The 14,860-nt window shown below is 55.2% G+C and overlaps 3 protein-coding genes across 3 annotated transcripts; 1 reads left to right on the top strand and 2 right to left on the bottom strand.

Annotated features, from left to right (window-relative positions):
- Positions 1 to 934: 934 nt before the first annotated feature.
- Positions 935 to 4,078, top strand: J7T55_002824 (cyclic nucleotide-binding domain-containing protein; the record flags this gene model as incomplete). Its single annotated transcript, XM_053137937.1, has 1 exon — positions 935 to 4,078. The coding sequence occupies one exon, from the start codon at positions 935 to 937 to the stop codon at positions 4,076 to 4,078; it is 3,144 nt and encodes a 1,047-aa protein (XP_052998692.1).
- A 2,087-nt stretch (positions 4,079 to 6,165) lies between these two features.
- On the bottom strand, positions 6,166 to 7,522 carry J7T55_002823 (secreted aspartic proteinase precursor; the record flags this gene model as incomplete). The annotated part of the gene is made up of 2 exons (XM_053137936.1): positions 6,166 to 6,665; positions 6,718 to 7,522. The coding sequence occupies 2 exons, from the start codon at positions 7,520 to 7,522 to the stop codon at positions 6,166 to 6,168; spliced, it is 1,305 nt and encodes a 434-aa protein (XP_052998691.1).
- A 4,907-nt stretch (positions 7,523 to 12,429) lies between these two features.
- J7T55_002822 (APC permease) lies at positions 12,430 to 14,365 on the bottom strand (the record flags this gene model as incomplete). The annotated part of the gene is made up of 5 exons (XM_053137934.1): positions 12,430 to 12,963; positions 13,024 to 13,197; positions 13,260 to 13,601; positions 13,657 to 13,829; positions 13,894 to 14,365. The coding sequence occupies 5 exons, from the start codon at positions 14,363 to 14,365 to the stop codon at positions 12,430 to 12,432; spliced, it is 1,695 nt and encodes a 564-aa protein (XP_052998690.1).
- Between the last annotated feature and the right edge of the window lie 495 nt (positions 14,366 to 14,860).

Below are 14,860 nucleotides of genomic sequence, written 5' to 3'. Positions count from 1 at the left end.
GCTTCTCTGCTCGCAACTCCATCCCGCTTCCAATTTCTGCTGTCCTCCTCTACCCCTGCGGCTCTCAACGAGACTGGCAGCTGGGCACGCGTCATTGCTCCCGTGAGCGAGTTCCCCACAAGCATCCCTTGCGCTCCATCTAGCTTAGGCCGGCCCAACGGCGCCTTCTGTACGTTTCAAACAACCCAGCTCGAACTTGGCCTCTTTCCCCACGAGGTTTAGGTAGCTCTCGGCCCGAGAGGCGCGAGGTCTGAGCATTGGACGCTGACCATACCTCCGACCTAGGGCCCAGCAAGCAGGCCGTGGAGCTCGAGGTCCTTGAAGGTCCAGCCAGCCAGAGCCAACCAGCGCGTCCTCTGCGCAATCCTTCCATCCGAGACCTCACAACCGTTCCACGACAGGCAGAGCCGAACTCGCGCATACGGCCGCAGTCTTTCTTCGGTCGCGGCTCTAGGTCTGTACGAGATCTACAGAGCCGCTCAACGCTGTTGAGCACGCGGCTCTCCGGTGTAGTCCCCAACACGCTCAGCTGTGGGCCTACGCATCTGCCACCCACTGTCCCTCGAGTCGAGCACACGAGACTGTGCAATCGTCGAATTTTCCCCTTGACGGCTTGCGCGCCTGGCGACGCTGCTGAGGCCCGAAAGAATCGCCCAGATCCAATCTTACTGGGCATGAGTTAGGCCCACGAATCACTATTTGATAATACTGTCGAGAAAACAACCAGCACACGTACTATTCCGCTTTTCACGATCATTCACGGGCGAGCAGGCGGGTGCAAAGCGCAGCAACTCCCCAGGCCTAATTTGACCATCGACATACTTCGCATGGAAGCGCTACCCGGCCGCATACTTGGTCAAAGCGGTGGAAGGTAGCTACACGTCCCTACGAGGCTGGTCTGAGCTCGGAGGAGACAATAGACCAAGCCTTCGTCATGAGGCGTAGTCGAGTCGCGACCCCTCCGCCATCGCCCTACAGGGCGCTGGCCCACCACCATGCGCAAAATGGCCAGCAAATGGCAGGCTCCGTGTCGTCCATGATCAGGTCGTTCAACGTCGAGACCAATCCCAGCCGCCCGATCCGCCCGTCACCTCTCGCAGCAAGCACAATTCGCGACATGCCACTCGACCTTGTAGATCGAATAAGGTCTTTCCCTTTGTTTCGATCGGCCCCAGACGAGTTCCTGGCCGCCGTCGGCAAGCACTTGCGGCCACAAGTGCACGCGGCGCACGACATCATTCTCAACGAAGGAGACGACGCCAGGGCAATGTACTGGTTAGTGCGGGGGGTCGTCGCGGTCACATCTCGAGATGGCGAGGCGGTCTATGCCGAGCTTAAAGCTGGCGCTTTCTTCGGTGAGATCGGCGTCCTAATGAAGATGCCTCGCACGGCCACGATCATTGCGCGTACGAAATGTATGCTCGTCGTTCTGAAGAAAGAGGACCTCCACGCCGAGCTTCCGATGTTTCCAGATATGGAGAAAGCGATTCTGCAGGAGGCGCAGGAAAGGCTGGCGATCTTGAAAAAGAAACAACGGGAGAGGGGCATGAAGCCCGCCCGTAAGACCGGCACAGTCACCCGTGACGTTGTGCCCGGTGAGGTGACAACAGGCGACGCGGGGGCTATCAAGGAGGGCGCCGTTGTCAACTCTAAGAAGCGGAAGTCACCGAGTCCTGGGGTGATTGAAGATCCCACCATCGGGGGAAGTGCTCTGGGGAGCGGATACGTCGATGTGCGGACCACATTGAAAGAACTGCCTCTGTTTTCTGAGCTTCCAGCCGATGTCCTCCACTTTCTCGGTCTCAGCGCACAACCCGTCTCTTACCCTCCCTTCACCGATATCGTGCGACAGGGCACAGCTGGCCACGAAATTTTCTTCATCGTACGGGGCGAGGCTGAGGTGGTCCGTGAAACACCCGGAGACAGCAACGCCAAGCGATTGACGAGGTCATCAATGTTGAGGCCTCGGCTCAAGGCCGGCCAATACTTTGGAGAAGTTGCCAGCTTGGGGCTGGCTTCTGGACGCACGGCGACAGTACGATCAATCACCTCCGTCGAATGCCTCATGATCGGCGGCGAGGCTTTGGCGGAGCTTTGGAAAAAATGCCCACCTGAGATACGTTCGCAGGTTGAGGAGACGGCGCGAAATCGTTATCCGAAGGCAGATTTGGATGTGGACATGAAAGACGCCGACGAGAAGGAGCAGCCAGACGAGGTCAACCCGTTAACACCCACCAAGGAAGTGCTTCCTTCGGTGACATTCAATATCCCAAAATACAGTCCATCTGCTACGAACGAGCCGCAGGACACCACGACAACATACACTGACCCGGACCCATACCTAAGTGTCGACATGGAGAACTTGAGAACTCGGAGACGCAGCTCAATCGCTCCACCTACACCAGCACCATCCGAGCCCGCTTCCTCGCCGACTCTCAATGGGATCAAGTCATCTCAGACTCTCGAAAGCAGCCCTCTCAAGCTGTACTCTATGTCCGCGCCTAATACACCACCAGAGAACGATCAATTGGCCCCGTCGTCCAAGCGGCAAAGAACCTTGACTCACAGGCCAGCATCTTTGCAAAATCTGCAGAAGATCGCACTCCCAGACGACATATTGATTATGGTCTTTAATCAGCTTGATATCGTGGAGCTTCTACGTCTCCGCCAAGTGTGTTCGCACTGGCGGCGGCTCTTGACGGTTTCTGACAAGCTTTGCAAAACTGTCGACCTTTCGCCCCTGAACCGCTATGTCACGGACTGGGCCCTGGCAAACGTTCTGGGTCCGTTCATAAGTACCCGGCCCGAGGTTGTCGACATATCGAATTGCTACCACGTCACGGACGAGGGCTTCCAGGCGTTCTGGAAACTATGTGGCAAGAACGTCAAGTCCTGGCGCATGCGATCAGTCTGGGACGTGAGTGCTGGCCAGATACTGGAAATGAGCGAGAACTCCAAAGACCTTGAGGAGGTCGACTGGAGCAATTGTCGCAAGGTTGGCGACAACCTCCTTGCCAGAGTGGTAGGCTGGGTTGTTCCAGAGCCCCCACCTGAGCGCAAGAACGTGGTTATCGCCAGTTCAGGCGCTCCGGGCAAGAGGGGTTCAAAGATGCAGGTCGTGCACTGGCAGCAACATCCCAACGCGCCACCGCCTGGCACCGTCATAGGATGTCCAAAGCTCAAAAACCTCACTCTTTCCTACTGCAAACACATCACCGATCGATCCATGGCCCATCTGGCTGCACACGCCTCTTCGCGCCTCGAGTCGCTCTCTCTCACCCGCTGCACTTCCATCTCCGACGCAGGCTTCCAGTCATGGGCACCCTTCCGTTTCCCCAATCTGACGCACCTATGTCTGGCCGACTGCACCTACCTCTCGGACAACGCGATCGTTGCACTCGTCAACTCGGCCAAGCAGCTCACGCATCTCGACCTGTCCTTCTGCTGCGCCCTTTCGGACACCGCCACGGAAGTCGTCGCGCTGGGGTTGCCGCTGCTGCGCGAGCTGCGACTCGCCTTCTGCGGCAGCGCCGTGTCCGACGCGTCGCTGGGCTGCATCGCATTGCACCTCAACGAGCTGCGCGGGCTGAGCGTGCGGGGCTGCGTGCGCGTCACGGGCGTCGGCATCGAGAATGTCCTAGAGGGCTGCGGCCGTACCGAGTGGATCGACGTATCGCAGTGCAAGAACCTGGGTGCGTGGCTCGCGGGCGGCGGCATCACGCGCTGGGGTTACGACGAGCGCGGGCCCGGCAGGTGGCTACCCATGAGCGTTGTGCGAGGCGTGCCTGGCCAGCGCACCGTGAACCCGGCTCTGCTCATGAACAACAACATGAATGTGCCGCGGCCGCAGACGCCTGTCAACGGCGGCAGCGCCAACGGCAATGGCCCCGGGCTTGCGCCGAGCCCCTTCGGTAGCCCCGGCGGGGGCATGAACATGGGTATGGGGTTCGGCGGCGCCGGCGTGGGCGGCCCCGGCCCGATGATGAAGCCGGTCGTGCCGCCCCGGGGCATGAGGAACCGCCGGCAGAGGAAGCCGATCCGGTTCATTGTGGAGAAGGGGGCCGGAGGGTTAAGATGACCTGCCGGGATGAGCCAGGTTGCTCTCCTCTTGTTTTGTTTTTTTACGCTTTACATGCACATGCAGAACAGCAAACTTCGAAGAACTGGCGAATCTGGATGTTGCGGATGCAAATTATTGTACAGTAAGTGTTGTTGCAAAGACAGTGTGGAGGCGGGTATTTTGTTGTTTTGGGATATCGAGGCATCATCATCATCATCATATCACTTGCATCACAAACGGCGCTGGGGGGTGAGGTGTTCAAGAACGAACAACAGTCACGCACAAAAAAACCATGGTACACGGCACGATCTGAGTCTTTTTCCCCGCCTCATATGATGACTGGCGCCCGGGCTTGACTGTGTCCCTGTTTTCTTCTGTCTTTTTTGTTTCCTTTGGAGTTGAGGCCAGCATTTTGTCACTGGTTACCCGGAGTGCAGCATGGATGGATGGTGAGACAGGCCAGGCTCTCTTTTGATCACCCGCTCACACGCTCACACATACCACATATCACACACACACACACACATACATACATACACACCAAATACCTTCTCTGGACAACTAGCATTTTTGGAATAGGGATTAGACGGGTATGATAATAGGAATTGATTATCTTAATCTCGCACCGGGTCCATCTCAGATGAACGCGGCCCAAGTCTCGGCCTCAATTCAAAGGGGGTGACGGGCCAGCACCTCAGGAACTTGCCCTGCAGACCAAGAGGAATCCCCAGCCATTCCTGTCCAGCAGTAGATGAGGTTCCATCTCGCCCACGCCTGTCTCCGCCGGCCGCGCACGCCGGCTCTCAGCCTACGAGGAGCAAAAACGCCGTGTCCAAGGTCCACCGAGTACCATAACAACAGGACCACACACACGAGAAGAACACGAAACAACACACCACAGCGCCTCGAACAAACAGCCAAGCTTTTGCTCGCCCGCGAGTATATTGCTTAGCTAGGCCTGGCCCTCCCCCATCCCCCACTACTACAATCACCAGCCAGCCCTCCAGCCCTCCGTGCACACAATCAAAACGAGGTCGGTGCCCACCTGCGCTCGCCCGCCCGGGCGCCCGCCAAGAGGAAGGCCGCAAAAATCCTGACCTTGCCTGGTGCCCACGCATCCGGTTTCCCAGGGGGGGCGCGATCGTCGGAGGCCGCTGAGTCGTGCAGGCAAAGCCTGGCAGGGCATGACAGGACGGCGCTCCGCCCCAGAAAGGGAAGAGAAGGGCTGGGGTGTCCACCTTGGAGGAGTCGAGACTAGCTTGGCTTGTACGGGATGGGCTTGTTTACGGGGCAGAGGCTGGAGGGAGGGGTTCTGTCCCGTCTTGTCTCGTTGTATTCCATCTGCTCCCGTCTTGAGGTCTGGAAATCCAAGGCTAGAAACAGGGAGAGGTTAGTTTTCAGTCTCATGTACACCTCATCCATACACACAATACAAAGACCTGAGATATCACATACGCGCGATCAGCATTGCTCTTGTCTCGAGTCTGCTCCAATTTTCTGCGGTGGCAAAAGAATCGAAATTGGTGGTATATTCCTTACTGCGCTGGGAGTCAGGCCCACAGTTATAAACAAGTTGCGGTACGAGATTATAGATGGCAGACCAGTGTAGGCCCAATGGTATATTTACATGCCAGAAAAGAAATAAGTCTATACAGCAAAGATTGGGAGAGTGCTCCCAACATCTTGCCTCCCAAAGGACCCTGCAGCTGGTAATTAAGCCGATGTTGTCTTCCCTCCTCATGCCATCATGGCATATGATGTAGAGGCATGTCGAGAATTTCCATGTTGCACATCGCAACATCTTGTACACATGATAAACCTAGCATCAGGTTCTCATTACCTTTCCCCCACTTGATCCACCGGATCCCTCCATATCCATCCCCGACTGCTTTCCATGGCAAGTGACCATTGGTCAAACATGCAGGATGGTCTCTGAGAATTCTCTTTGTATAGTACAATGCCGTTTCAAAACGCCGACGCTCAAACAAGCACATACACACGCACACGCGACACAGGAGGCGGCCCCCAACAGCTGTCTAGGTCTCGTAGACCGTGATGGTCGTCACCTCGACAGGCTGGTGAGTAACTTGCCTCCCATCAGGGAGTCAGAGGGTCTTGGAGGCCCAGCCAAGCTGCTCGTTCTCGCCATCGAAGACGACGAACGCAGCCTTCAGGGCGACATCGCCGAAAATGGCGAAGCCGATGCCGCTGTCGTCCTGGATACCACCGTAGCAGCTGCTGTTGGCGCTGTCAACGGGTGCGTAGTTGATGTAGCTGCCAGGAACGGTGACAGTGGCTTTGCCGACACCGAAGCTGAAGTCCGGAAGGTCGGTGTCACAGGGGAACACGTAGCCGCCGTTGACTCGGTCGTAGCTGGAAGTCTTGACAGCGGAGTAGTAGGCATTGACGACGTCGGTGGGCAGAAGCATCAGCGTGGTGCCGGTGTCGGCAATGGCAGTGATGGCGTCTGTCTTGTAGGTATCGGAGCCAACCTGGTAGCCGGTCGTGTTGAAGGTCCAGAAGCCGTCGGAGCTGTCGACGGGGATGTACTCAATGTCGCCCGTGTAAGCCGACTCATCGATGAAGCCAAAGTTGTAGGTACCAGCTGTGCAGGGGTTAGCAAATTGATAGGGTCATCCATGCTAGGTATTACTTACGCTGTCCAGCCTTCAGGTCAGCCGTGAAGACATACTTGTCGAGCGTGGCTCTAGCAGCCTCGAAAAAGGTCTTCTGCTTTGTGGGCGAAACAGTGTTCAGCTTGCCGAAAGCCAGGCCGAGCAGACCATCGATGTCGGTGTCGGCCGTGAACTCAGCAGAAACATCAGTTGCGGCCTCAACAGCCATGGGGTAGACCGACAGGCCACCGACAGTCACGTTGTCATAGTAGACCTCTCCGCTGGAAGAGCTGCCGTCACCGTAGCTAATGTCCCAAGTCGATCCCTGGAGCTTGGAGCTAGTGTTAGAGGCACCGGGGTTGTACACCTCCTGTCCGTTGACATCGCTAGCAGGAGTAGCGGAAGAGTACACCCAAAGGTCGGAGGAGCCCGTGTCGAAGTCGAGCATAAGCGTCTGAGCGGGCGAGCCAATCTGGACTGGAGTGAGGTATTCAACGTCGTACTCCTCGGGGGTAGCACTCGCAGATCCAGTGGCCCTCCTGTCCTTGATGGGAAGGCTAGGGAGGCGAACACCCTGGAGCTCGGACATGATCTTGTTGCGGATGCGGGAGACGGCGGTAGACAGTTCGTCGGGAATGGCGGCGCCGTACTTGAGGTAGGCCTTTTGGAGTTGGACGGGGCCGGTCTTGCTCCTGCCCTTGTACTTGACGTTGCGCACTTGCTTCAGAGAGGCAGTGCCAGAGACGGGGACCGGCACCCGGGGAGGGATGGTCGGGAAAGCGGAGGCCACATCGACCACGGCCATGGTAGCCGCAAGGAATGCGGCGAAGGAAGTTGTGGGTTGCATTTTGACTGGAATTATTACTGCTCAAGCAGTATCGACACGCGATATGAGTGAGATGGAAGAGGACAAGCCGATATCGAATCGAAAATATTAGGATACCAGAGAGAGAGAGCGACGTGCAGAAATGCGACAGAACTTCGAGGAACGACCGTAGCGACCCTCGAGCAAGAGAAGTAAGAAAGGCAAAGAGCGACGAGAGTGTACTTCCAAGTAAATAACGATATTGGGGGTCTCTGGAGGAGGAAAAGATCGGGGCAGAAACTGTCACGGGCGGTTCAACTCCTTTTTAATATGAAGATGATCAAAGTGGACTGGGCCAATCCGGCTAGGAGCCACCACATAGGAGGAAGCGAAGTCACCATAACGCAGTGGATCATCATCGAGTGCCCACATATGATGTTCAGGGTACCTAGGTACTGCCAGGGTACGGAAGGCTTGGGCCAGGACCACTTGGGCCACTCAAGCGCACGTGAGCGAGATTGAGTCTTCCCCGGGTAGGACGGGTACGACAAGGGCGACGACAGAGCCACGCACGATGACCAGGGTGCTACCATGTGTCGCCCGATGAAGCCTGGAGAGCCACTGGCAGCAGGCCCAGCAAAGCCTGGAGGGGGCGCGCAAGGCTCGAGCTCACAGTCTGTTCTCGTGTACTGTACCGTAGTATGCGCAGCTCAGGGGTGACAGATGGGTTGACGTGAGGGCTGTGTGGTTCGGATGACGTTCGGTTGAGCACGCAAGAGTCAAGCAAGCTACCCGTTTCGTCGTCCAATGAATTGGTTGGCTGTGTTTCCTCGGGGCCGCCAACTTGGCGCAATATAGACGGAAACATGTTGGCATGTCGTCGGCGGCGGTCGTTTGCTGGTTGTTGCAGGTTGCGGCTGCACGACGGCAGGGCATAGCGCGTGTTTGAAACAAGCCAACACCAGCGAACAGGGGCAGAATCTGCAGGACATGTGGGCGGCTGGGTAGGCGCAGCTCAATGCGGTGGAGGTTGCCCAAAGCAGTAACCATCAACAGGAGGAAGACGAATCAGAGGTTGGGACCGAGGAAGACAGGTGGGGACACGCAGGACGGCGTGCCGGGCGTTCAGGGGTTGAAGGACTGATGAAGGAGCAACAGAGGCGGTCGTTGGCAGGACAGGAGGCTCTGGCCCAGACAGCCCTGGCAGCCAGAGGAGAAGTCTGATATCGGCAAACCAGGGTTGGAGGGGCGCTATGCCCTTGGCAGACTTGGCGGGATGATCCTCTCACTTCAGAGAAATAAGCTTAGCCAGCGCTCGTCGCGGTGGACGATCACCGAGATGCGAGCATGCAGATGCGAACTGCGGGTGCAAATCGACTGGCTGACCCTGAAGCTTAGTGATGGCCAAGATGGGTGGGCGGCTGCGAGACGTCCAACAATAGACAGCCATCGCAACGGTCAGAGCAGCCGTTTACCAGCCACGCATTGTGCGACTGTGAATTTGGTGGGGCCCCGTTTTCTGATCTGTAGCCTAGAGGACTGTGTTGTGACAAGGCCACGGCGTCGATCTCTCTTTGGTTGGCTGCTGGCCTTGGTGCAGTCGTGAGAATCCATTTCGTCCCATACTCGGGCAGACTGGCACATTGGCCAACTGCAAACGTGCATTTGCGCCCTCAGCCGAACCCCTGAATCCTCCGGTTCCCGATATTGGATGTCACAACAGCTAGATTGCAGCTCTCAGCTGTGTCTGCCAAGGCCATGGGCCAAGAGAACAATTAGGTCAGGACACAGGTGGTCGAGGCGGTAATAGGGTAATAAGGTAACTCCAGACTACTGCAAATCAGCAGGACAAGGTCGATCGACTGCTGCGGACGGCTACACGGCTAGACGACGGGACAGTGTTGGGAGGCCAAGTCGAGCAAGCAATCGAAGCTTCGCTGACGAGGTTTCTAGCCCCTGGGCGTCTTTGCTTGGTCTGACTGCAGACGCACTGCAGACGAACTGCAGACGAAGACAGTGAGAGCAGACGAAGGGGGGGAGGACAAAGATGGACAGACGACTTGGATGCCCGTCGACTCGCCAGGGCAGGGCAATCTTCATTCAGTCATCCTTCATGCTTCAAGAACGCAGTCACCCGCAACGGAAGGAAGCAGGCGCCGCCCTGGATCAAGAAGGCACGACGTCAGTTAGAGTCGCACTGGAGTGGCCCGAGGTACCTAGGTACCGAGCTACCTCTGGGACTGTGTGTGTTTCTTGGTAAGCCCCAATTGATAGACCCGACTATCAACATCGGACTGCAGCAGTTCTCTCAGCTTCATCTTCATCGACAACCATCAATACCTAGGTAGCCATTAATCAACCAAAATTTTCCGCCAGAGCCTCTACCGTTCTCTGTCCGTCAAATCCACATCTGCTTTTCTTCATTACGCCGGCGCTTCATGGCTTATCCCTGCTGCATCCTGGCCCCCTTCGGCATCAACCGCCGACTGCAAGGTTCCAAGGTTCGTGGGAAACGAGCGCGACCGACTCGCGCCTCCCGAGAGGTCTCGACCGTGGCACAAGCGGAGTCCCATTTCATGCACAACGCCGGCCAAGGTCATTGCGCAATACTCCACGGCATTCAAATGAGGCTTGATGACAGCTCTTCTAAGGAAACATCCTGGCTATACTGTCCCCGGAGGCCGCCATGTCTATTGCCCGCGACTTTCCTCCATGTTCTTGAGCATGTTACACTTTGCTCACCAGCAATTGTCGCGCCCGCTCTCACTACTCTTGTGCGACGGCTTCGCTTAATGTCTACATCAAGGCTAAATAGCATTCTAAATACCCCAAAATCGAGGCTATCCTGAGCTCATGGGGGTGGGTAGCACGGCAACTACCCAGACAGTTGGCCTCAAGCGCGGCGCAACCAACACAGGGCAAGTTGCTCCAGAACACCTACGGTATGATACTGCAATTCGTTCAGGCCTTGCTATCTCTGGGTCTGCTCAGGCAATACAGTAATCTACCACGCCCTCTGTTTTGTTTCGTTTTGAGACACGTTTCGAGATTAAGCTGAACATCAGGTGCTCCTGCATGGCCAAGATCGAAGCCAAGGGGCGGATTCTGCACCGTGCTTTGTTAGTTGGCGATCTTTATCTCGGCATCTTGCTCTTGCCATGAAGCAGGCCGATTGGTAAACTGCTGTGATACTGTGGCTACGACAAGCAATTCCAACCAAATCTTGGGGTTTCCCGACTCATCTATCGCGGTTGCGACAGACTCTCCTCCCCTGTCATGGCTGTGTCTGGCTAACCTCGTATCTCGGCACACTTTCATGCACTGTGTCCTGATGAGGCAGTGCTCTGGCTTCCACAGCCTGTAATATATCACACGAGGAATATTATCCAGACCAAACGTGTGCAAGAAAGCCTGCTACTTGAAAACAGGTCCCGACTGTTCAGCTGAAACTCAAACGAACATTTAGACATTGTTTTACGTGTCATTCGGTCTTGAATCCTTTCCTTCCTCTGCTGTCTAATCAGAGGCTTGCACTTGTGCAGCCCGAAGACCTGATTCTTTGCCTTGGTGCCGAAGTGGTAGTCCTGGGGCATAAAGACTCTCGCGCGCTTCCTCATGAAATTTATAGTCTAGACTTGCGACTCAAGAGCCTTTGCCTACGAGCAATTCAAGTCGCTGTGCTGACCGATAGCTAGAATGAGAACGGCCATTGTATCTTGCTCCATCAAGCACTATTTCTTCCTCTTTCAAGATATTTCACGGTCGTTTATGGGTTCATTAGAGCAAAATATTTGTACAGATCAAGCATCTCTTTGGCAATCACTTGTTCAATGCCGCGCTTCATTCAGAACAACAATGCTTCCAACCAAAAATCATGAATCAAGACGTCTCCCGCCCTGTTTTGGCAGCACGGCGCTCAATTCACACTTGCAATCTCTTGTCAACTTCGTACTGCGCCTTGGCGGCTCATGGATCGCACAGTCTTGGTAGTGGCTGGGCGCTGGATGCCGTATGTTCAGTCTTGAGCGGATCCTTCTTAATCATGCCTGAGCAGAACTTGTCCTCAGGTAGGTACTCTGAGATCGTGAATTGTCTGACTGTAATCACATCAAAGTAGGAACAAGTGAACGCGACGCGCAATCATTGCACGAGCTTTCCAACTTTTTAAAAGATTAAAGCAAAACACAGATGGTTTCTTGACTGGTGCTGAAGGTGAGAGCAGTCCTTGCACATTAACGGCTCGGAGATTTTCACCTAGCTTTCTCTCAACCGCTAGAAAATCAAGGCAATTGAAAATGTTGATTGGTTCTTTGATGTCAAAGGGCCCTAACTGTGGTCGATTACTTCGAAAGTCTTTATTCAGCACACTCTGGCCGGCCGCCACTCAACCACAAGCACCCATGATGTGTCAGAATTTCTATATATTGCCCATTCCCCACGCAATCCGTTGTCGTATGCTGGGCTCAGTGCGTCATCTCGACAGTTGTATCACCCCTCAGCCTCGTCCGCAACGACAGACTACACCCTGTTTCCGCCCACTTCCGCTTCATCCATGGCTGGCCACGGCCCCACTTCACGGAGCCAAGCAAACCCCTGACTGAAATTGACAACCCTCCGACCAGGCGTCCCCTGGCACTATCGTACGAGAAGGCCTTGTCCTTGCACAGCAGTTGACGCCGCTCTTGCAGCCATGCCTCGAACTGTCAGCTCCTGGGCGGTGGGGACTGAACATGACCTAATAGGCGATAATCAACAGGGCGACAAACGAGGCAACAAAGAGAGAAGATTTCGGTGTTAGTCAATCTTTTCATATCCTTGTTCTGCATCTTGGAATGACTCGTCTGAAAATAACAACATTCCTCCTTGTCTGTCTGGTCTGAAAGGGCTTCTATTCTTTCTCGTAAGAGGGTCCACAAGACAGCATGCACCAGCTTAGGATGTCCAAGCTCTCACTGCTTGGCAGCAGGCAGCTTCTCCGTCTCGGCACTTTTATCCGTCTCGTCCACGAGTCCATCCCTCTCTGGTCCAGCCAACGTATGCCCCGTGACGCCCTCAATTTCGTCCACAGTCGACTTGGGGCCGGTGAACCACTTCCTAGCAGCCACAAAGTAATAGATGGAAGCTCCTCCCCAGACTCCCATATTCACCACGACTGTGTAATTCATGGTCTCTGGCGTGGGGTCCGGCCCGCCAACAGGGAACATTGCCAGTGTAATTCCAAACACTAGGAATATGATAGCAGCCCACGCTATTGGAATACTGAACTTGGTTCCAGTGTAGAACGCGCCTGGCGTGAACTTCTGTCTACCCCAGACTACGCGCGCGAAAATAGGGATGCCCCAGGCAAGGTTATTACCAGCCACAGCAAGAGAGAACAAGGCGGATGCGGCGGCTGGGGCAATCAAGCAAAGAAGGCCCAGTATGATCGCAGCGAAGACGGCACCCCACACTGCGCGTAGTGGAATGTAACCAAATGTTTTGGACTACGTGTTTCATCAGTACAAGTTACCAGTTGACGCTTTGGTCCTGAAAGGTCGACTTACAATGGGGCGGAAGAACGACGAGAAAGGCAGAGCTCCATCTCGGGAGAACGCCCACATCTGACGTGAAGCGGCGATGGTGATGGAGTACCCCATTAGGTATTGCACGATGAACAAAAAAGCAATGAAGCCCATGGCCCCTTGTTTTCCTAGAGCGTCATAGTAAATCTGGGCCATCTGCAGTGGAGTGGTCAGTATCGCGGAGGGGACTCATTGAAGCAGACAGTGGTGGTACTCACGGGCTGCCCAAAAGAGCTTCCCAGAACATTCTCAATATTCGGATCGATACACGCAGCGAGCACGATCACAATCACGAAACCAAGGCCCCAACACATGCCAATCGAGCTGAGGATACCAAGTGGCACAGCTTTGGCCGCGTTGCTTGCCTCCTCGCTCATATGGACACAGCTGTCGAAGGCTCCGATGGTCCAGATTGGGGACAGCCACGCAAGCATAAAAGCCCACCCCGTCGGCCATGTGGTCAGATTTTCTACGGTGGCGAAAATGAAGTGTCCATCGTTGCGCTTGTTCGCCATACCAACCGGCAGTGCGATGATAGTAGAGAGGATAAGGGCGATGTTCTGTCCACAAGTCTCAGCAGTCCGTCTCGTTTGGCTGTCGGGAAGGGTAGCATACTAGAAAGACCGCAAAGGTCTGGAGCTTGTTCATTATTTTCGTCAGGGTCGACGCGATAATGCCGTGTGTGAGCGTGCAGATCATGAACACAACATACACGATCCCGTTGCTTGGGGTCCACTCGCCGTCTGTGGAGATGACGATGACTGCGCAAAACATGAGGGCGAATCCATCTGCGATAGAGATGGAGATGTCAGTCTCTTTCCACAAGCACTAGGCAGGAATTAGATGTCTTACAATTGATGGAACATAATCCACCGATTAGGCCCAGACTGTTGCTGTACCCAACCAAGAAGCACAGATAGTTTCTCGTCTTGGGCGAACTGAAATAATGCGTCCACCAATATAGCCCTCCACTGGTAGGCATTGCACTGCCCAGGTCCGCCATTGCTAATCCAACGACGAAAATGCAGCCGCTGGCCAGGAACCAAGACCACACCATGCCCGCCGGCCCAGCTGGAAGGGAGAAGGCAAGCGTGCTGGCGATGGAGGGCAGGAGGCCCATTATGGAGAAGGCGATTCCGAAGACCTCGAGTGTCGAGAAGTTCCGTTTCAGCTCTTGTTTGTATCCCATCTTGGCCAGCAGTTCGGCATCAGCTTCGCTCGCAAGGACAACGCCATTATCTGCCGTAGTCACCAGCTCCGGATGGTGCTGTGGCGTCTCGGCCGGGGCGCCATCGGAGGAGGAGACTTTCTCCGCAGTTGACATTTTGAAGTTTGGACCCCCGTTCTTACTGTCTGAAAGCTTTGCTGCAGATGGTCAGATGGTCGTGATGATGAGGTCTGCTTGTTCTCGTCGCCAAATGACGTGAGAAAACAATTGCACAAGGTTTGAGATCATCGCAAAACGGCCGGCAGATCCAGCGGGATGGTACGTCTCAAGTATCATTTGCCCTAACACAAGTAGCTGACCGTCGCACAGGGACTAAGCTGACGTTGGAGGTCCCCGGCCTCAAGCTAACGATAAAGCCGTTGGCATTGGCGAATGATGCAGCTTCGACTGGTTCTCTCCCACCGATAAGAACTAGGTAAGCTGTAGATGAGTGCGTGCCCATATCGTGCTTTAGCTTTGGCCGGGGGCGGGGTGGGGATATAACTGCCACGTTGGGGAAGCTTGGTGAGATTTCGCAAGAGATCAGTGATAAAGCTACCGGAGACGCCAGGGGTTGTTTCTTATCTTATTGCGGGATATCCTTCTCTGCAT

This window comes from Diaporthe amygdali (assembly GCF_026229845.1).
Source record: "Diaporthe amygdali strain CAA958 chromosome Unknown NODE_3_length_2959817_cov_65_330692, whole genome shotgun sequence".
NCBI lineage: Eukaryota > Fungi > Ascomycota > Sordariomycetes > Diaporthales > Diaporthaceae > Diaporthe > Diaporthe amygdali.
The sequence above is the reverse complement of the archived record's forward strand: the minus strand, read 5'-3'. Positions and strand labels throughout refer to the sequence as shown.